This window comes from Athene noctua, chromosome 2 (genome assembly GCF_965140245.1).
Source record: "Athene noctua chromosome 2, bAthNoc1.hap1.1, whole genome shotgun sequence".
Lineage (NCBI taxonomy): Eukaryota > Metazoa > Chordata > Aves > Strigiformes > Strigidae > Athene > Athene noctua.
The window spans coordinates 56,033,927-56,056,078 of record NC_134038.1 but is presented as its reverse complement, the minus strand read 5'-3'; the positions used below and the strand labels follow the sequence as shown (position 1 = coordinate 56,056,078).

At 37.2% G+C, this 22,152-nt stretch overlaps 1 protein-coding gene across 10 annotated transcripts in view; it reads right to left on the bottom strand.

The window, feature by feature from the left end:
• Window positions 1-22,152, bottom strand: part of PTPRM (protein tyrosine phosphatase receptor type M) — a 500,090-nt gene that overhangs the window by 317,528 nt on the left and 160,410 nt on the right. For all 10 annotated transcript variants that reach the window (XM_074899184.1, XM_074899185.1, XM_074899190.1 and 7 more), the window contains exons 4-5: window positions 12,609-12,687; window positions 9,540-9,655 (exon numbers count right to left, since the gene is read on the bottom strand). In XM_074899184.1, the coding sequence (XP_074755285.1) occupies window positions 9,540-9,655; window positions 12,609-12,687 (195 nt within the window). The remainder of the gene's footprint in view (window positions 1-9,539; window positions 9,656-12,608; window positions 12,688-22,152) is intronic.

The window sequence follows — 22,152 nt, the reverse complement described above, 5'->3', positions numbered from 1 at the left end:
AGCTTCTCACATAAGCAGTGCATTCACCTTCCACAAAGGATGAGCATCTAACCTAGCAACTCTTTTGTAAGAGGAACTGGTTTGGAAGTTTAGGTGTACATATTCAAAAATGTATTTGACTTTCCATACAATCTAAATATATACTGTCTTAAGGTATAAAGTTGCAGTATATCCATTTGCTCACAGCTGAAGTGGAACAATTAAAATAAATGTAGATACTTTGTTCCAAAAATTTGGTGTGGGATCTCTAATATGTGATATTTAGAAAGCTGAAATTTGTTACATTTCTCTCTTATGCCTCTCTTTAGAGAAAGAGAATATGTAAATCAAAAATATGTATAGAGAAAGAGAATATGTAAATCAACCATTTTATTGAAGGTCTTAAAATGCAGAAAATCAGAAAAATTCAAGTTTGCCTCCTAAAAAATTATTGTGACAGAGTTTGTGCAAATTACACCTCAAGCAGAATTAAAATAAATGCAAACCCAACTAGCTAACACAATACTGTACACAGATGTTTATAAAATACTGCTGTAAAAATTATGTAAGTGACAAGTTACAAGGATATATAGATAACAATGCATTGTTCCACAGATGCTTCAAAGTACCTTTTCTTTACATTTATAAATCATATGAAAAGAAGCTTCTTTTTGCCACTTCCTATACTACTGGCATTTTATACACAGTACTAGATTGCAGCCTCTGCATTAACAGATGATTTTGTATTTCCAACACTCTCCTAACAATATGCTACTCCTTCTGCATAAATTGCTGGAATTTGAGTGTGATCAGAAGTTTAATAGGTCAGTGTTCATTGACAGCCAAAACCCCACCCCAACTGCTTTGCTGGGTTTCCTCTGTGTGCTCTTATTGCTGAGAATTTCCTTTCTCTTCCTTTATGATCAACAGAAGTAAAAGTAAGAAATAAGAAGTGTAAACTGACAGAAATAGAAATTAATAGAAAAGACAAATCAAAACGTGAAAACAGGAAAAAAAAAGAATCTAATAAATTTCAGAAATAGTGTGTGTATGTAAGCACACATGCACACATCTCACCTCATCCAAGAAACTCCATTTCAGTTATTTCCCTACCGTCAAGAAACAGTGATTTTTAAATATTGTCAAATAATCACAAAATAACTGTGGTTGGGAGGGATTTCTAGTGACCATGTAGCCCTAGTCCTCTGCTCAAAGCAGAGCCAGCAGCAAGCGTCTCATGACTTCATCCCGCTGCATTTTTGGTATCTCAAAGGATGGAGACTCCCTAGCCTCTCCAAGCAACTTGTTCCAGTGTTTGAACACAATAAACTATATTTTTTTCTTATATTTAAGTGGAATTTTCTGTATTTCAGCTTGTGCCCATTGCGTCTTATCCTGGCACAAGATACCACTGAGAAGAGACTGGCTCTGTCATCTCTACTACTTTCAAGATCTCCCCTTATCCCTCCTTTCTCCAGAATAAACAGTCCCAGCTGTGTCCTTGTCTGTCAGAACCTCTGGTCCCTTAACCCTCCTCCTGCGTGTCCGTATCTTTCTTGTACTGGGAAGCCCAGAACTGGACACAGCACTCCAGATGTGCCTCCCCAGTGCTAAGCAGATGGGAAGTATTACCTCCCTCAACATGATGGCAACATTCCTCCTAATGCAGCCCAATAGGCTGTTAGTCTTCATTGCTGCAAGGGCACATGGCTGGCTCACGGTCAACTTGTCCACCATGATCACACGGTTCTCCACAAAGCTGCTTTCAAGACTATCAGGCCCCCATGTGTAGTGTTGCACGGGATTCCTCCTTCCCTGGGGCAGGACTGCACACTTCCCTTTAATGAACCTCATGATGTTCCTCTCTGCCCATTTGTCCTGCCTGCCAAGGTCCCTCTGAATGGCAGCCCAACCCTCTGGTGCATCAGCCACTCCTCCCAACTTCATAATGCCTGTGAACTTGCAGAGTGTGCACTCTATCATCATCCAAGTCAGTAATAAAAAGGCTAAACAGCACTTGTCCCAGTATTGATTCCTAGGGTGCACTACCAGTGACTTGTCTCTATAATGCATTATTATTCATTATAAAGTGCAATCAGTATATATATGCTACACATAATTGCTAATGTGCACCACATTTTTCTGTTAGCCAAATATAAACACAGTTTAGGTTTTGTTTTGTTCTTTCTTTCTTTTTTAGACTAAGGTAAGGAAATCACTAAGAATGGTCAGGCCATCTGTACACATGTTACTTTTTCATTTCTCCTCAAAGTTTAAAGCTTCCCAACAAAATCCAGGCAAATTTGAAGCAGTATTTCAATTCTTACCATGTCTGTAAAAATAAACAGCACAGTTCTGTAAGGTTACCCAAAGTGTGAGCTCAAGTATATTATAGGCATCAGACAATTCATATTTAAGGCAGATAATGAAGGAAAAGTTTTCATCAAAGATGACAGCTCCTTATACATTGTATAACACAAACATGACACCCATCACAAGCTTCCTATATTCTGCTGTTCACAGTACATTTTCTGTCACATAGTAAGATTACTATGCAGTTAATGAAAAGCAACTAAAACTGATTAATGAAAATTAATGGAAAATACACAATGTTGACTGCAAGAAAGGCACTGAATATATACTGGAGTGGAGGGGGAGACACAAAGAAATTAACACACCAAAACCTGGAAATAATATTAAATGGTTACCAAAATTTTTAAAAAGTTTAACTTTCATATATTCAGTAATAGTGCCCCTTCCTACAGGGCACTAATATCCTTGTAACAGTAAAATCATCTCAGGTTATCTACAAATAAACACATCAGGATCCACATGCATCAGGATGCATGCAGTCTTGGCAAAATCTTTAGCTGATTGATGTCATTATACTTCTCAAGTCAGTGGACTCAAGACATTTTGCTATATACAAGGTGGTTGATCAGTCTTGGAAGCCTGAACTATTTATGAGCAGGAAGAAGAATGATCTCCTGCACTCCTGTAGTACACAAAAGCACCTACTGATCAAACCCTAACAATCTTTTTTTTTCTAATATTCAGAAGAACATCATCTTTAGGCCTATCTCACTGTACAGTTTACATTAACAGCTTCGCTTGTTTGTGTTACTAAGTTGTTACACATGTATATGATTTAACTTTAACAGGTAATATACTGCTTCATTATTTTAGTACTCAAAAATGGGTGAAACATTTTTTCCTCAAGTGCTTCCAGACTTCGCAATGAAAATGATAATTACGTGAAAGCCTCAGAGAGTTTACAGCATACCAAAAAATTCTTACGAAACTCTAGGACTTCGGTTCACCTTCTCGTATATTTTATGTGATTTACATAAACAAGCACATGTACACACATACACTAACTATTTTGTATATCCTATAAATGTATTTTATTTTCATAATAGAGGAGTCATTGCACTGGTTCTACATTCTCACAAAGATGTTTTTGCTACCTCTCATTTGTGTGTGTGTGTGTATTCCAAAGGAAAACAATTTGCTTTCCAGAACTGCCACTGACATAGGATTATATCTCTTCCTTTGAATAAATAATAAATAATGCATACAGGGTTTGCAGTTGTGTAGAGAAAGAAAATCTTTCATACTCTTCATACCTTCAGCAAAAGATTACTGAAGATACAAAAAAAGATACACTGAATAAGGCATAAAACAGCTTTCAGGAAAGACAGGAAGAAAAGCCAAATCCCTTATTAACAGGTAATAAACTGTTTACATAGGGCAGAGAAGGCTGGCCATTGTGATACTGTTCTTTGATACTTGGCTGCTACAGAGTAGCATAGGTTCTGCATGCATAAACCATGGGTATGAAAGATTTCACCCTCTCCCCTTCTATCAGACAATACCCATTAGTCTTTTGCAATTGGCAAGTCTGACAACGAGGTTTACTACAGCTGTCAGACATATCCTGAGATCCTATTGTTACTTGCTTCCCTTCAACAAATTTTTACTCTCAGTAATACTCTGTATTACTGCAATAAAAGTTATGTGTCCAATAATTACATTTTAAAATCATTATTTGAATTTCAACCACATTTTAGAACGAGGCTAGGAAAAATACATCACTTTAGTGAAGTGTTGACCTTTCTCATCAACTGCAGCTTTCCAGTGTTTGAGGAACCTCTCTCAAGAAAGGTTACCCACACTGGATCAAGGTACAAGTCTCTGAAAAATGCAATTGCCACATCTTTAGTTATGCTACAACAAATATTTAGAAATTAATATCAAAAGATTGGATTTGATACAGAAATGGAATTTCATGATACCTGGGTACCACTGGAACAGTAACTTCCCTGAAGTCACACTCTAGATCATTCTAAGAACAAGTAACACAGAGGGAAATGAATGAACCAGCTGCAAATTAGAAGCAGCAGCAGATAGGGGTGGGAAGATGGATGGAGGTAGGCCTGAGAAGTTAAGGAACAAACAAGCCAGTTGCAGAATCTGTGTGATTCCATGACTTAACAGACATGCCTCTGTCACCGAGACTTTATGGCATATCACTTAAACTTTTCCCAGGACTCTTCTAACTGCATACTCATGTTCTAGATGCCTAATTTTTGTCTTTGAGGTCAACTCCTCCAAAGTACTGGCCACTCGCTATTGCAACTACCATCAGTGAACACTGAGCTCAGTGCCTTACATGCAGAGAATCAGGTGCAGATGTCTCAGAGACTCTTTCCAAAAGGAAGGCATATATTTTGCTTTTGTTTCTCAGTGTCTATGTTCCTCAACTATAAAATGAAGATCATATCAATCCATCCCACAGAAACAACTTAATATTGTGAAGCATTAAGATTAGTAGAAAATATTCCATTAGAAAATGAATAAACCTGTTTTCAGAATTGATTTAGTAAGCAAAGTGACACCCTACATCCTTCCCTGTGTTAAGGAACCCACATATTAAGGAGCTATTCTTCAACTGAATACATCCTGTATACTGAACAAGAGGGATTCTGAAGAGAAAAAAAAGATGTTAGTATGTAGCTTAAAAAGGTAGACTCAAGAGGTTCAAACTTTTAACGCTGCAGAGGTACAACTTTTCCCAAGTACTGCCTTGGAAACATTTATTTTAATAGTTAATATTTAATATTAATATTTTAATATTTAAGTAGTTTTCACTTGATAATTTAATTTTACTTACTATTGAATATGTAAATATTCAACATATGACAGTTCAAACTTCACACACTTGCAGAGCAGACAATCTACTTATGCATGTATCTTGGGCTTGCAGTAGAAGAAATTTACCTGGTTTTAAGTAAACCATTATTTTTCTAAAATTCAATCTCATTTGCAAGATACAATTTAGATTCCTGGCTCAAAGAGGTTGGTGGAAAGCAAAATTTTTGCTTTTTCAATATTCTAGGTTGCACCAAAAGAAAGTTACTTCTGAAAAAGAATTCTACCTTCTTTCTCCTATAATACAGATCGGTGTTTCTTGTGCCAATTTACTAAATACTAATACTAGCAAAAGTTTTCCAGAAGACATTGTCTTCACCACTTTCACTTGACCATTTATCTTCTGTGTTCCACATGTTAATTTCTTTCCAATTTCTAACTTTGGGTCCCACCTACACCCACCTACAATTTTAATTTTATTTTTCTAAAGTGTATTTCCATTCCTCGGTATTACCAGCTCCTTTAGTGTCCAGCACTTTATCTTATTTTTGGTGTCAACTTCTGCAGCTTGTAGTTTCAAAGAGGAATTTATTTAAAAAGATATTACAGCAGTTACTATACAGCCCTTACCGTAGGAGCACACAAAAGAGCACAGCAATGGCATTTCTGCTCAATCATTCAGTGGAATAGAGTCATCCCATACTGAGAATAACCTCTGTTACCACAGATGTGATAAAGAAAATGTAAGCAGATGGGACACATCTGTTAATTATAAACATTCATTCATTAAGTGTCATCAGATTTATTTTTAAGGTATGTTTATGTTTAGAACATAAGCTAATGGGGACGTGAATTCATAAACATACAACCTAGCAATGACCTTATTAATTGGACACTAGTTACAACAACAAAAACAAACTTGTATGATGCTGTGTTGTGTTCCTAAGTCCTTTCATTTGACTTTAACTTGAAATGATGTCACTGAAAACACCCACAATTTGTTGTCAAATTATCTGACAAGCTTGCAATCACAGCTCATGCACTAGGGTGCATGGCTGCATAGCAGGAAAAATGTTTTTCTTGCAAATCACTTCACAATGGAATAAGTAAATAGCTTTCTGTCTTCCCTTTCTTGAAGGAGTAAATACTGATCACAGAATCATGAAACAAATTTCATGGCTCAGTGGTCTAATTTGGGCATCTTAGCTATGAATTGTGGTTCCCCCATCACCCTTTCAACTGCAAAAACTTTCATAATACTCTGTAAATTAATAGACTCCACATTCCATAGGTAATAAGAGTGGAATAGGCTTGGAAAGATTAAAAAAAAGAGGGAAATAAAATATGATCTATGGATTTCACTTAGGACTGCTTCAAGGCCTGGGCATTATTAAACTAAGAACATCTATGCTATTGCCAACAACTCCTCTGCAAAGACAAGGAGACTAAAACAACAGCCAAGTTACAGTCATTCATTTGTTTTAAGGAACACATATTCCTCACAGTCTAACAGACTGTAAAAAGTAAATTATTTGTTCACCAGAAAAACTATTCAACTTGAAGTCTTCTGCTGCAGACAAGCTGAGACGTACCACATAAAAGATACAGAAGGAGTAAAATCCGGCCACTACTGGAAAGAGGCAAAAATGTCACTGAATTCAGTGGGTTTGATTTCACCCTGGCAATTTACTGTACTTCATATTAACAATGTGAATCTGAAAAAAAATGTCAGGTACTGGAAATCATTTGGGAGCAAATTATCTCACAACATTTTGGAATTGTAAAATCCAAACAGATTAGGCCTCCTGATATCACTTACGATGGTTTGCCCTTAAGGCTTTATAAATGTAAGGAAACAAACCATGAAAAGGATGGTAGAAAAGGCTTAATATTATTGGTGGACAAACTAGGCATATTGGAGAGACTGCACAATCCGTTTGTAGTACCACTAAAACCTGAATTCCTATTACCTGAGTGCTAGCATAAATGTCTGCAGAGAATGGTGCTCTCTGGTTCTAGTGTACCTAATAACGTTTTTTATTAAGACGTTTGTTGTTGAATATTGTTTCTACTGTTACTGGGAACTAAAGGATCTTTAATGGCCATTTAACCAGTCCTATGACACAGAATATATCATGTTTTCTGACAGCTATTACAGATAGCTACATTGTACTCATGGTCCTGTAGCAGTGTCATGAGATGTTATAAGCAGGTGTACACAAAATTCCTCAATATCACACCATGAAACCAGATGGTCTCAGTTGATTGATGGCGAACTGCAAGGTCTGGGGATCTGTTACTCAATAGTGACCTAGCACACTAAAATACAGCTAATCCCATTGGGAACTGTATCTCATAGCCTTGATTTGCAGCATCCCACACATGGAGCTGTCTGATCAGTCTTACTGTAAGTTGCAGCAGACATCTGTGGAAACTGGCAAACAAGTACAAAAATAAATCCAAGCTATCCAGAAGATCCTGTCAACTTTTAAAATGTTCTTACACTTGCACAACCTTGGACTGATTACCAGAGGGACCTGTAGTTGTATGGGCAGGATAAATAAACAGTAGCCCTGCTGGAAGATAAAATTCCTCAAAAAGTCAATCTGTCACTACTGTCGTATCCTTCAATAGAGAAAAAAAAAATTTCAATCGTGTATGAACAAGGAATCACTTAACTAAACTCAGAAAAGATATTCTGGAATTGCTACTGCTGTTAAAAAGAATGATTTTTATATGACATAAAATCTAGAAGGATATTTTATTTCTAAAATAAAGAAATTATATTCCAGCCTTGAAAAGTATTTGCGTGTCCTAAATTTCAAGCAAAAAAATTAAAGCTGAAATTATACTGTCCTGAAATCTGTGGAAAAAGTGAATGGAATCACATTTTCCCTATATTGAATTCTACCTTCAATTTTACAAAAGAGGATTATGCAAAAGTTTAAAGGTTCTAGAAAGGATATCATTGATGAAATAGCAACCTACTATTTTCCCATACGTGTTAAACTCTTTTCATGACTGGAAAAATCAGTCTTTCAAAAAATCTCAGTGGCTTTGGAAAGACAGAAGTCTAATTCTACCAATTCAACACTGTAATACTGGCTTTAAAGGGCTGGCGTTTTGGAGAAGTATCAGCCTTGTATCAGCACAGAGGTTGAAAATACCCATGCAAACCCAAATAAAAACAAAGGCAATTTCCATTGCATTCTATTTTATTTGATCAGGCTCCTTCTGGATAGACATTAGGGTTCATCATTCATATACAGATAAATATGAGTCTTTGCTTTTCAAGTGGTTTTACTTATTTGTTTGTGTGCTATTCTTCTTATAACTATGCAGCTGTTTAAGCTGTCACACTTAAATGAATCGTTTCCAAAATGCTTGATGAAATTTTTCACCAAGTGCAATGTGAAAGGAAAACTGTAGTAAAAGCCTGAAATTGTTTAAACAACAAAAATAGATAATTTCATCTCTAAATCCCACCTATTACTATTGTTTCAATTTCTCATATCCCTCCTTCTCTACATACTGCAGTTTCATCTGACTGATCTCCTCAGGCATTGTTTTAGTCATCCTTATTTCCTTCTCGTGGTCAATGTCCCAGTTCTAGCATGCTGTTTTTCCCATATGGAATGCATAGGGATCTCGAAGTTGGTATATCCCTAATGCTAAGTCCAAATACAGGCTACTGTTTGCTGCAGAGAACAGACAACTCTCAAATGATGACAGCAAGACAACAGTTAAACTTGCACCCCTATTGCTAAAAGAGATCAAGATGCATGGTTTTGATACAAGGTGACACATATGGGTAAGGGGATACTGCCTTTACTGAAAGAAAATGAGTGGGAGACAGCCTTTAAAATCAAGATCTGACACCTATCTAGCAGCAACATTACTGAAAAAGTAAAGCATTACGGACTCAATGAATGTAATTATGTCACTCAATGAATGAATTCTTTGGCTCTACAATACAGAAGGTCAGATTGTACTGTCATACTCATCTTCTTCAGACTGAAAAAGAATGCAATTTTAGCTGAAAATACTAAACAGAGATTAAGGCAAGCCAAGAAAATCTTCATGGGTAATGTTGCAGTTAGCCAGCATAGACATTATGATAAAGTCACATGCTCTTCCTTGGGATTTTAGCACTTACTCAAGATCACCAGATGTAACAAAAACATTACCTTTATTTTTAACAAAGCATCCCATTGAAACAAGGGAGAAAAATCTTCCAGTATCATTTTCTACAACAGAACACCTACTATGCAGCAGTTCAAAGACGTTATAAAATCTACTATTGATGAAAAGGACAGCCCTATCATTTTTCATATTTTACATTCCTTTCAGAGTGATGAACTCCTCTCCCCTCAGATCTCAGTGCATTATGAAAGAAAGAAAGAAATTACCTGTAACCAGAGTCTGTCACCTGAGTCTGTTCCACCATTGGCAGTGCATTGAAAAGTAGCAAATTGTCCTGCGTTGACTTCCACGCTCTGAAGACGCAAGAAATGGGGAGTTTTTGCTGTTGAAAGATAAAAGTGTTGAAGTTACACAACGCAGAAGTACTAGGTATGAAAAATACACTGAGAAAATGAAATAGTCCTGCTTTAAAAGGTTCAAATCACTGAATACACATTAGATTTTAGGTTGGTTTACTTCTGTACCTGGGAAAGAGCTGAAGAGGAGGGTGCTACTTAATTGTTCCTGCCGTGTAAATTATCTTAGCTCAGCATCCCTCTTGCAATAACACTCTATTAATAAAGATCATATTAGAAACTAATTATGTTTTGAACAAAAACCTATTCGATACTTACACTACCAACTAGACAAAACAGTAAAAAGTTGAGTGATGTTGTCAGGGAAACAGGTTTTTCTTTTTAACCAGGTATGGTGTCCATAGAGGACAGGTTTTAGAAATGTACCACAAACAGCTAAAATACAAACATAACACTCCCCATACAACTACAGCTATATTATTTAAACACATTCTTTTCAACAACACTGAAGAAAACACTGAACCACAATGCATTCTCCATACCAATACTTATTTTTCATTTAGAAAAAGAAAACTGTCCCAGAAAAAATCATAGCAATACAGCTACAAATAACCTAATGAACACAACAGATACTCAAACAAGAACTATGTCCACTGAAGGAGGAAAGACAGCATGTGTATTTTTGTTTTACTTGGATGGGTCAATGACATGACACAGAAAAACACAAAAATTTGATGCAGAAACTTATCCTTGAAAAGGCAGCATTCCCCAACCATTCAAATGCTACTGCAGGCAAGAGGACTTCTTGCAGTCCATATTAGCAGATAAGCCAGGCTCTTTCAGACATGGAAATGTTAGTACTAGCAATAAACTGGCAAACTAAAGATATATTTTTCTAGCAGAGCATCCCAACCGTTTAATGTGTTGACAATATTTTCTTAAAAGACCTTATCACCAGAAGAAACTGCAATTTTAAGGCATTTATAAATAACCAGCTACCAGAATTTAAGAAAAAGTTGCTTAATATCCAAGTGCAAGGCAGTAAAACAAGGAGGAGATGGAAAAAACCAGCCCAAATTACTATCTGACTATGGAAGGAAATCTTTTCATGATAACTGTCTTTATGACAAATTTATTAGATGTACTACTTTTTTTTTTTCTTAATCACCCTCCAATTAGGACAGACAGACAGTCATCCTCTTGTTTGCCTATGAAACTATTAACATCTGACTATCCAGTAAAATTCTTCAGTACATTCCCCATTTCTCAGTCACCTTTTTTTTAACATCTGTTTTTATCCTACTCATTTTTTCTCTTGGTCTTCTTAAACTCTGAAAAACTAGCCTGTCTGAATTACCAGGTACAGCCTAAGTGGAAAGGGGCTTTAGGCTTTAAAAACAAACAAACACAGACACACGAAAAGCCCCAATCATCCACCCACCCACCCACCCTAATCCATCTCTTTCTGTTCTATGCGCTTACAACTTGCCTTCTGCTTGGTCTTTGTACTACCCAGACAACTGCCTAACAAATATTCTTCCTGTCTCAATTTTTGTTTAAAGAGTTAATAAGTCCAAAAGTGTTTTTTCTGGCAATATACAGAAAGAATAGCACTACAATTCTTGCAAAACTTTAGACACACAGTAGTTCTATTCCAATTTTCACACTTTTTCAATTCTCTTGTAGACAATGTAACTGGTTTGATGTCTTAATTTCTAACATTTTAATTACTTCATCAAAGAATTTTTCATTAAAGCCGTCATGTTATAACTCTAGACACTATGGGGTATAACTCAGTCTCCACATTAACAAGAGCTACTTGCAGGTTTGAGAATTGATTGGTACAAATGCACAGATCAAACCTCTCAGAATCTGTATAAGAAAAATTATTAAGCTGATAAAATGCTGCTTTAGACTTATCCTACCTGAACCAAAGATATAAATTCAAAATCCTGAAGCACAAACACTAACAACATGAGAGCCTGCTGTGTTTATTAGAACTAAGTGATTCAGAAATAACAGCTGCTGATTCTGCATAACTGTCTCTGTATTTAAAGAAATGCCAGTGTCTTCTTGCCACTAACACTAAAACCATTTTTATGAGGTGCTCTGGTACTAACCAATAAACCAATTTTTATTTTAAATCTCATCACTTTCTTACAGGCCACAAAAAATGCATACAAGCACAATACAGTATAAGAGGAATGTGAACAATTAGACAGAAGTTGGTGTCTCTTTCCCCACTCACTCATTGGTAGTAAGACTACAACCTACAATTCCATGTATCTTAAAACACCTTATTTAACAAACAGCAAATATGTGAAATAGTCATTTACTTCAGTAGTCTGTTCAATTACATCTGGGTTACTGTAATAAAGCTTTAATTTACAAGATTTTGTTTTGACATCAGTTTTAAAAGAACTTAGGATAGTTAAGTATTTACTTAATAATGGGATAAGGAAACATATCTGAAACACAAGGAAGTAAAATGGTGCAGAAACTGAGCCATGAATCTCAGGAAGTACCCTAAGTAACCTTGCTTAGCAAAGCCTCAGCCCTCAGCCAGCTGAGTTTTCTTCCTTCTAAGCCTTGGAAAAAATAATCATATGTATTCAGCTCTTGTGTTGTTCATCTGCTCTCACTAATGTCTTGGCTTGTGGCTACTCTGAATTTCTGATGCAGACAGAAAACTGGTCCACAAATCTTGATGACTTTTGTTCTGAAGGAGTCATTAGATGGCCCAGTTAGAGTCTGGGGCTCATGTCAAGCTCTCTACACAAGGTGCATATAAGAGATGCCTTTAAAAGCCAATAAGGTGCAGTGCTCAAATGCTAGCAACACTTTGTACATACTCAGCTTATATTTATAGTAGTGACATTGTTTTCTGACATTTTCCTTATCCTTCACTCCACATTTATTGAAGCATAGTGGCACGTTCATTTTAGGGGACTGGCTTTAAAATAGTGGATAGGTACTTACTACATGGATGTCCTAAAACTTTCACTTCATCAATAGCCACATATCCTGGATGACCTGAAGTGACCACTTCAAAAACAACCTGAAAAGCAAAAAGAGAATTTCAGTTAGAAGATTTGTAACACAGGGAATATGAAAATATTCTGTTACGGAAAAATACATCAACTCTTTTTAACATGTTGAAAACACCCTGAGAACAAAACCCTCAAAATGTGTTGTTCTTTCCATTAAAATTAATAAGAAAATAAATCACATTTTTTTCAATTTTGGAGATTTACAAGTACAATCACACATAGCTCACAATAAGAAATAATCCAATCCCCCCAGTATCTGGTCCACCAAAGTAGTCACCTAATAATCATCTTAAGTATTAAGATTAATCTTTTATTTTCAATTCTTCATCTTGCAGACTAAACTCCTAGTTTTATTTTTAAAATTACAGTTCTGCAGTATACAGAGATTTGCATGGTATCAGACACAAACACACCTATTTTCATGAATGCATTTTCCATGCTCTTAATCTTCCACCAAATGTAGTGAATTAAGTAAAGCAGATCCATTTGTCACGGTTTGTTTAATGGCTATAAATAGGTCACAAAATAAATGGACCGTTCTTGTCATTTGAATTAAGTACACTCAAAAGTAAACCTCTCCAAACTTTGGCAGACTTAGCTTTCAACATCCCAAGAATGTTTATGTGGAATAAAAGCAAATATGCCAGTAACGTTAGCAGGTATATTTCCAAACCCATGTTCAACATGTTCATGCTCAAATCCAGGCTGTGATTATTTTTTTTTTAATACTTCCCTTTGGCTTGGAAAATTAACCTAATTGCCTCTTGCAACTAGTCTCAGGAAGTGCACTGAGGAAGACAAAGTTTAGAAACTATTTTTCACACATATGTTGTACTTGACCTTGGAACAGACGCAGAAGGACACTATGTACTATATCCTTTACTGCAATTATTTTAGCAGAAAGAGAATGATACAGAATGCAAACATGTCACAAGGATAACATACAGCCCCATAATATATCAGTTTCCTGATGCTGAATAAACACCGGCAGAGCACCAATTCTGATTTTAAAACAAACCTTGAGGTGAGCAAATTATTCATCATCTCTTGCCTCTGCCTTCTCACATATTTCTCATTGGTCTACCTATGGACACCGATCCTGTTCTTCTCTCCCAGATATTATCTTTCTGAACTCTGTCCACTTCTCCCTCCCAATCTCGCTAGAGTGAAATTGCTGTAAATATGGCTTTAATTCCACATGACTGACAAGAAAAAAACTACTTTTAATTCGAGTCCTGCCTACACAATATGTAGACTAGGAAGCAACAAGAAAACACAGGACAGCAATGAGGAAAGTCCAAAAGACACCAAAGAAGCTTTGCCAAAACGAGTTCTGCAAGAAAAGGATTGCTCAGTCACAAGCCCCAGCCTGTGGCCTTCTAAATGCCCGATGGCACTCTGATGGCTCTTAAAGTTGACATTGCTGATCTACAGCAGCAGAGTGAACAGGGTATAGATTTGGCTCCCAGCATTCGCATTCAGAGCAAAATCATTCAAAATTTCAAGGCATCTTTTTTACAAACAAAAAAATGTCCTGGTGGAACCGGTCTTAGGAACTATCTCGAGAAGCAGAAATTCTTAAAGAAGAAAAAAGCAGAAACTATGAAAGTATAAATTGCATTCAAAGACCTGAAAGTTTTTCCAACCATTATCATTCTTACCCCTATCTTAACAGCCTTGAAATGGAAATACAGACAGGTGGTATGCACAGAGTAACAGCAAAGCACTGCAAGACCCAGAATGCAGCTCCTGTTTTCACTCATTTAACTATGGAAAAAGAATAAGCATTTCTCTATTAAATGTGTCAAACAGTTGCATGTTCTCAGTTTGTGTTACAGTCTCTGAAAAATATGGTTATGCTGGTGCCCTTGGAAGGAGGAGGAGACTGCTCCAGTTCCTGAAGAATTACCAAGCCTATTCAAAATGGAGAAGATCTGAAAGATATAGGGCATGAGAACCATGGCATAGCCCTAGGAACCTACAGCTAATGCAGGGATGTTACAACACGGTGGTGAATAACAGGGAGCAGAGAGCCAGGTCTCAGAAATGGTGGAAAAGTTTCCCAAGGAAATACTCTGCCATTGAGTTAACTGAATCTTAATGTGGAGGAATGGATATGACTGTAAAAGCAAAGAGGGCTGGGGATAGTTACTGATTTCTCTCCTGTATTACCTAGAGAGCATTTGATTTTTTTTCTGTTAAGAAGAAAAAAAACAGTTAACTTCCTAGTTTTTATTGAAATGCAACTTTTTTTTTAAAAAAAACCCCTCCCTCTCTTCTGGAGCACTCAGTATAAGGAAGATCTGCACAAAGCCATCTGAAAAGTCTACCTGATCCATGATCCTATCCCTGCAAAGCAGATGAGGTTTTTTTCAGGTTCTTCACTTTTAGATAATGCTAAATTCTAGAAAACCCTGGGAGGAACTGGCACATGCACACCTCTGAAGAATGCAGTCAAACCAGTCACAAGTTTTCTGCTGAAAAAATTAATTCCAGATAATGGGGGGTTAACTATTTTTAAAAGATTTTTTTGCATAAAAGTGCCTTTTCTAAAGAATAACCTAACTTTCAGCAAAACCAAATACCTGAGCACTAGTAAAGAAAACATACACAATACCTGAGTAGAAGGTATTTCATTATTTTGTTTCATTAACTCATAAGCGGGGAGCTTAGCTACAGACTCTCCAAGAGGTAGAAGTATTGCATTATTGTAATATAGTTGCAAACAAAAAAAGCTTGTAGATTCTATACACAAACCCATTCCTTCAGTTCACAGGCAGAAACTACAACCTTGAAATAACTGAATCGGAACCTGCTTATGACAACAGAAAAAGACTCAATGAGTGATTGAAAATACCCTGATGTATCTCTAGACAACATTCCAAAAATGTCGTTATCAAAAATAAGCCAAGCAATGTATCAAGGAACTGCCAGACGGAAAAACCATTAAATGACAATTATTATCATTAAAGAGGGCATGTTCCAAACAAAAGTAATACAGATTGAAATATTGTCAGTTTAATCATGCTTCTGTTAAAAGCAATAGCCAAGCTGATATCAACTTTAATGATTGTAAGTTTTGGTCCCTTCTGACATAAAATATGCAATTTTTAGTAAATGGAAAGAGACACTACAGCCTTTAGCAACATACCACCATCAAAGAGACATTGCTGATGTGCCTTTTACTTCATATATAAAAGAACAGAATACCTATTCTAAGTACAGTAATATAAATGCTGTTCTGTTCACAGACTGTGAAATACTATCTACTGCTATATCCAAATCCAGTATTTTGTTTTATAATATTTACATTATGCACTAAAATATCTACTTAACTAAGCATTTTCCCTTTTACTCTAAAAAACCCCCTATTTAATCCTATGCATGACACGTTTCTGAAAGTCCTAGTAAGTTGCTGCACACTATAAGAGGTCAGGAATGGACCTAGAAACACTTCTGGTAGCTCATTTACTCATTGAAAAACTTATATTAGGGATGTCAAGTCTATTAAAAAATCTGGATCAGTTCTGCTAGTGATTTCATTAGAAATGAAACCTAGAAACTTATTTCACATGCAGGTTTTCTCCATCATTTCACATCTGAAAAGTTGCTTGTCTTGTAAAAGTTAACATTTTTATACCCGCCTCCAAACTTCGCCTTTCCTCACAGCTGATGCAACACCTGCAGTCAATATAAAAGACCCCAGTCAAAACAGAGACAATGCTCCAGCAGCGTCAGACTGGGCAGCCCTTGGATTTTTTGTCCATTATTCCACCACCTTATCAGTCCGGAAACAACCGGTTAAAACACTGAATTCATTTGCTCAGGAAAAACTCTGCTAAACGTTGACCTCAGAGCTGTTTTACACGGTTCTCCCCTTCGCAGGCCTGCCAAACAGGAACCAGGGAAGCGGCTTAGCACTGCACTGTCCCTGATCCTCCCTGCTTCAGTGAAGAGCAAAATTAGCTTTTCATTCCTGCCACTTCCCCTTGCTACATATGAACAAAGAAAGGGGGTCTGCTCACCAACAAAAATGCTTACTGGTGAAAATGTGCAGCTCAAGATAACTTGTCTGTTCCAAAGAACAATAGAAATAAACAGTGTTTGCTGCCACACAACCTCACTCCGTAAATTCCTGCCTTTGTTGTTGCAAAATTACAACGCTTTTAGTCGAAAGGTGGATTGTACCTAATATAAACACTCTTTACTTCACACGACTTAAAAATAGCACTTTGCAAAAACAAGGAAGAGAAAGGAGTATTAAGAAAGCTACTTAATGTCAGGCTGCAATCCTGCTCCCCTGCATCCCCAGTAAGTGAGCAGTGATGTATCACACACTGCTTGCAGCACACGCTGCGCTCTCCTCTCCGCCTGCCATGCTTTACTGTACAGAGCGCCTTTCTTTGACTGTATTGTACAAAGTGTTGAGAACACTTTCTAGCCAGAAAATTGGCATTGTCTTGTCCTCCTGTGGGTTGAGTTCTTCTCCCCCTTTTGACTCATCCCAGGACTACCCGCTTTACCACCTTGGCATAATCACAGCGACTGCTGCCTTGTCAAAGCCATATGAAGAGAGGATCCTGACCTGGTCTTATTGATTTGTGCTGCCTAAAATGTGCTCAGGCCTCCGTGGCTGCGAATTTGCTTTATGCCATTTTCCTCCCCACCTCTCGCTCCTACACAACTACTATTTGGCACTCATACAAGCACTCAAGCACATTAAACAACATTTTGGTGGTTGCTGCCAACCTGAGACTCCAAAGAAACATCTTACAGGTGAGCAACGCTGAAAACTGACCTCCTGACATTAAGACTTATTAAATCTTATTCTTCTCTTCTTGTTTTTAAGCCAGTTCTTGTCTTACATTTCTCTACTGAATGCCCAGAAGCTTTCTTGGTTTAGCAACAAGGGACAGAATAAAATATCAGAGCCTTGTGTATATGACAAGAAGCGCACGCCTGCTTACTCTTGGCCACTTTTAGACTGCTGGGGTTTTTAAATTTACTAGGTGGTTTGCCGTGGTGCATCTTTCTCAAAATAACTATTCCAAAATCACCCAATTCCATGAAGAAGAGCTAGTTAAGATGCCTGACACAGGGTTGTGATTCAAAATGCAATATGCATTTCAAAGTTTCTTTTGAGTTCAAAGCGCAGTTCAGGAAATGTATGTGTGCTGTTGAATGCAACACACACACAACATACAAGAATGTGAGCCTGAGCCTTGTTGCAGAAGAAGCTTAATTCTCTGTCCTAGCTGATGACTTAAGTACATTGTGTGAGCCAAACTCCAAGCAAAGCATGTACCAGGCAGGTTATGAAATAAATGAAAGTTTAAGTCCAGATTTGAAAAGGTAGGTTGGATCTACCGCTTCTTATTCCCTAAACTCCTAATTTACAGGGGAAAGTGTCAGAACGGTAAAGGGTAAATCTCATCTCAGTGTGAAGTGATACCATGTAACTCCTTTGTGTCCTTACTATAAAAAATCAGGAATTACTACCAGGGTCTTATCCCATTTTCTCATTCCAGCTTCATAGAAATTTATGTTTAAAGAAGATGCAGTACCATAGAGAGTAGTGTTACTCCACTGGAAGCTATTTTTAATCCTTTCAATTCCATTTCTGGGTTTTAAAACTGCAGTGTTTGTTGCTTTATTTAATCAAGATTTGTTTCAGCTCACTGCTGCCATGCCTGACTCCCAGCAAAGAACAGAGCAAATAATTCAAAATACAAAAAATGCTAGGGGGGCAGTGTGTAACTTGCAACAGTGCTGTGCCAAATTGCTTGCCTGCAGGGTTAGGAGCAGGGAACACAAGCCACTCACCAGACTCAAGCCAGTAGTGGCATTTTGCATATTGTAAAATTCCAAAACAGCAATACTTCAAAAACGTAAAATATATTTAAAATACTACTAACTGGTCTGAGTATCATTAACTAACCTAGTGAAAGAAAAAAAAAAAATTACTCCCTGACCCCAAACACACAAACACAAAGGAAACAGCCCTGAAATCAACAGATTTTCTTCCTGTTAAAAGATCCAAACGAGGAAAAAAAATCAAAACATTAAAGAAAATAAAAGCAAACTCCAGTAAACCTTCCCACCCTCTCCTCACTAGAGGAGCAGCCTTTTCAGGACTGACTTGTATCTCAAAGCATCAATTTTAGAGCCTCTCAACCTACTGAGACTGCTCACCAAGAATCTAAAAAAAAGCTCACCACCAAGCACAGAAATCTACATAGCATTTTATCCCCTTTTTCTGTGTACATCTTAATTCTATTCAAGTAAGGAGAAAAGGTGAAGGTCTTAGTAATTATGTGAAGCCTTGTTTTGTTTGCAGGATGTCTCTAATGGCATGATAAACTCCTTGATGCTCTTGCTTAAGATGCACCAAGTAGACAATAGCTCAGTAAAGCAAACAATTTCTCCCATGACCAATGATAAAAAGAGGAAGTCAATGCCTCCTCAGGGGAGCACTCCTGAAGGGATCTTATAATACAGAAATAAGACTAGCTGGTGTAGAAATATCCCAGCTACTTTGAAACAAATAGCTCAGAGACCAGGAGGCACAGCAGAAAAGAACAAGCTGTGCTGATTATCTTTGACCCTTCGAAGGTGTTTAGCAGCTTGAATCTATGTTACTGCAACTATACTGTAATCAGTAACTGGACTGCCATGTAGACATACCCTAAAGTCACAGGCTGATGTTAAGCAGTAGCATTTGGAAGACCATTAATTATGGAATTAAATATATCCTTAATCACCAGAATACTCGACAATTTAAGTTTAAATAAGCAGCAATTAAACCACAATTAGTGTTGTTACATGCAGGTTATCATTGTGATTTATGTATGTAGTACAGCTTTCATATGTGGTGAAACCTACACAAATAATTAGTTAGTAAAAAGAAAAGTGTACACTAAAAGAAATTAATTACTTTGTTCTGAAACTGTACTTCTAAAGAGTCAATTCTAAATGGAAACCCAACATAAAAGGTATTAACAAGCTTGGATAACTGGTGCTACAATAATAAAATACTGTTAATTATTAAATCTTTTGAATACTTTGTATATATGTGCTGATAATATGTGGTTTAAACAAATAAATCTTTAGAAGTCAGATTAAAATTCACTCCACACTATACAACCTCATTTCTAGTCAGCTACCATTAGTGGGAGCTATTTTGTCTATGTTTTTCATGAATCAGCAGCAAAACAGACCAGCACCACTGTGTTTTTAAGAATCCTGCACTGTATAAATATTATACCTCTGAAGTGTTATCATATATAACTTGTCTTCAGAGTTCTGTAGTACATTTTGGTTTCATTTGCAGCTAGAAATTTTGTAGGTATCCTACAAATGGAAGAGAATTATAAGGCTTTCAAAAACATGAAGATGCCTACATGGATATATGATTTAAACCAAAGAAAATCACACAATTACATTTCTTTGTCCCTCCATCTACTAATGGCGAGTCTTCTCCTGAAGCTTACTCACTGGGAAACCACCACCCTTCATATATGAAAAGTTAAAAAGGGCCCTATCATTCCTTAAAAATCTTCTTAGAAGATTTGTCTTAATTTTGTTCAATAATGTCAGGCAGCCTCAGAAAATCCCTGGAAGGAAGGAAGGCTTTTACATTTTGGAGGTTATGTGGATTTGCACCAAAAGAGGAGTTTTGGAATCAAATGAACAGCAGCTTAGGAAATGGACCTGGTGTTAGACACCTGTCAGATAGGTCATCTGCCTTCTCCCACCATACATGCAGTCATCTGAGCTCTCACCTAATTTGGATGCATATTCTCACAAGATCCACATATACCCTTCCTCCTCTTCCTGCCCTTTTCCCAGCTGCTCGCAGCTAACTTCCTGCCTTCGCCCAAAACAGACCATGAAGAAGAAAAGCATGAATAATGATGAAAAGAGTTCAGAAACAACAAGAAATTGCAAGTATCATCGGGTAAGTGTGGAAACAGCATCAAAGATTTCTGAGGGGATGGAGGCAACCAAAATGGAGACAATTGACCATAAGATGTCAAAATGGAAACAGAACTTCCTCAAGAATAAATGAGCTTATCTACAGTGACACCAGTGAAGTCATAATATTCTACACTGATTCTTTGACTGCCACAGATACTACTATAGCATAAGACATTTTGGCACATCAGCTAAATTGCAATACCTAACCAGGTATTATTTCAGACTATATGCAGAAAATGCAAAGAAAACTGCTTACTGTACTCCTCAGTGAAAGAAAGATTATGTAAAAATTCCTGTATTTCCAGAGGCAAAGAGAGCACATGGAATCCATTACAGACTCAGGTGTCTATTACATATCAGCTGATGCATAGTAATTTGCTAAACTACAGTACCCCATCCAAGCTTATAGGGGTTCACCTACAAATAAGGGTGAACAGTCCAGATGGCAGGTCTTAAGGAGAAAGTTGCACTAGAAAGGTTATCTTTCTATTTCTGTGGCCAGATATCCATATTACTCGGACATCAGTTAGATGTACCATATTGCTAGAAATCTGACACAGATTATTACTAATATCAATAACATCAGAGCTTGCCTGGATTTCTATTAACATGTTAATTTAGCTTAAATTTAGAAGTCAGAGTCAAGGCTTCTTTTATTAAAATTTTCCTGTCCACATGAGCATTTTGGTTCAGAGCTAGGAGTAAGGCTTTGAAGCACAATCCTCGTCTTTACTGACTGCTGGTTCATAGACCAGTTCTGTCACATAAAAACAAGACGCCTTTCAGAGGACAGAAAACTGGAAGCTCCTCTACTAATTCACCCCAAACCCTGATGGGGACATTATGGTTCAGACTTAGTGACACAGTCACACATTCACCCAGCATCTGCAAAATGTGCACGCACCACATAGTACTCCTGAACCACCCAGCACGTTCACAAAAACCTCCAAGGAGATCCCATGTTACAAACTGCCCAGAGTTATATCTGATGTCAGCCACAAAATTGTCTGTGGCATGCTCTACATTTCTCCCACCATCCACAGCAGCTAACAACACAGACTGGTCCTCATTATTTCAGTCAACATAGAAAGGCTCTTTGGCATCACTGGAGGGCATTCTCAACACTGGCATCAAATCAGTAACGTGGGGTCCACAGTTTTGCAGTAAGGTCATTGAATCATAGTATTTCTAGAGTTGGAAGGCACCCATACGGATAACTGGGTCCGACTTCCTGCTCCTCACGGGACTACCTGAAACTAAACCATCAATTTGGAGAGCAACATCCAAACACTCCTTGAACTCTGACAGGCAACAGAACAGACACTGCCCTTTCACCCTGAGATGTCAAGGTGCAGCTAAACCAAGCTTGGACTCTGTGATCAGGATACCTACCGCCTCATGCTCCAAAGAGGCCAGTAGTAAACAGCTACTCCCACAATGCTGGGGTGAAACCCAATTCTAACATGCGTGCCCTTCTGGAAAAGGTGCCAGTATTC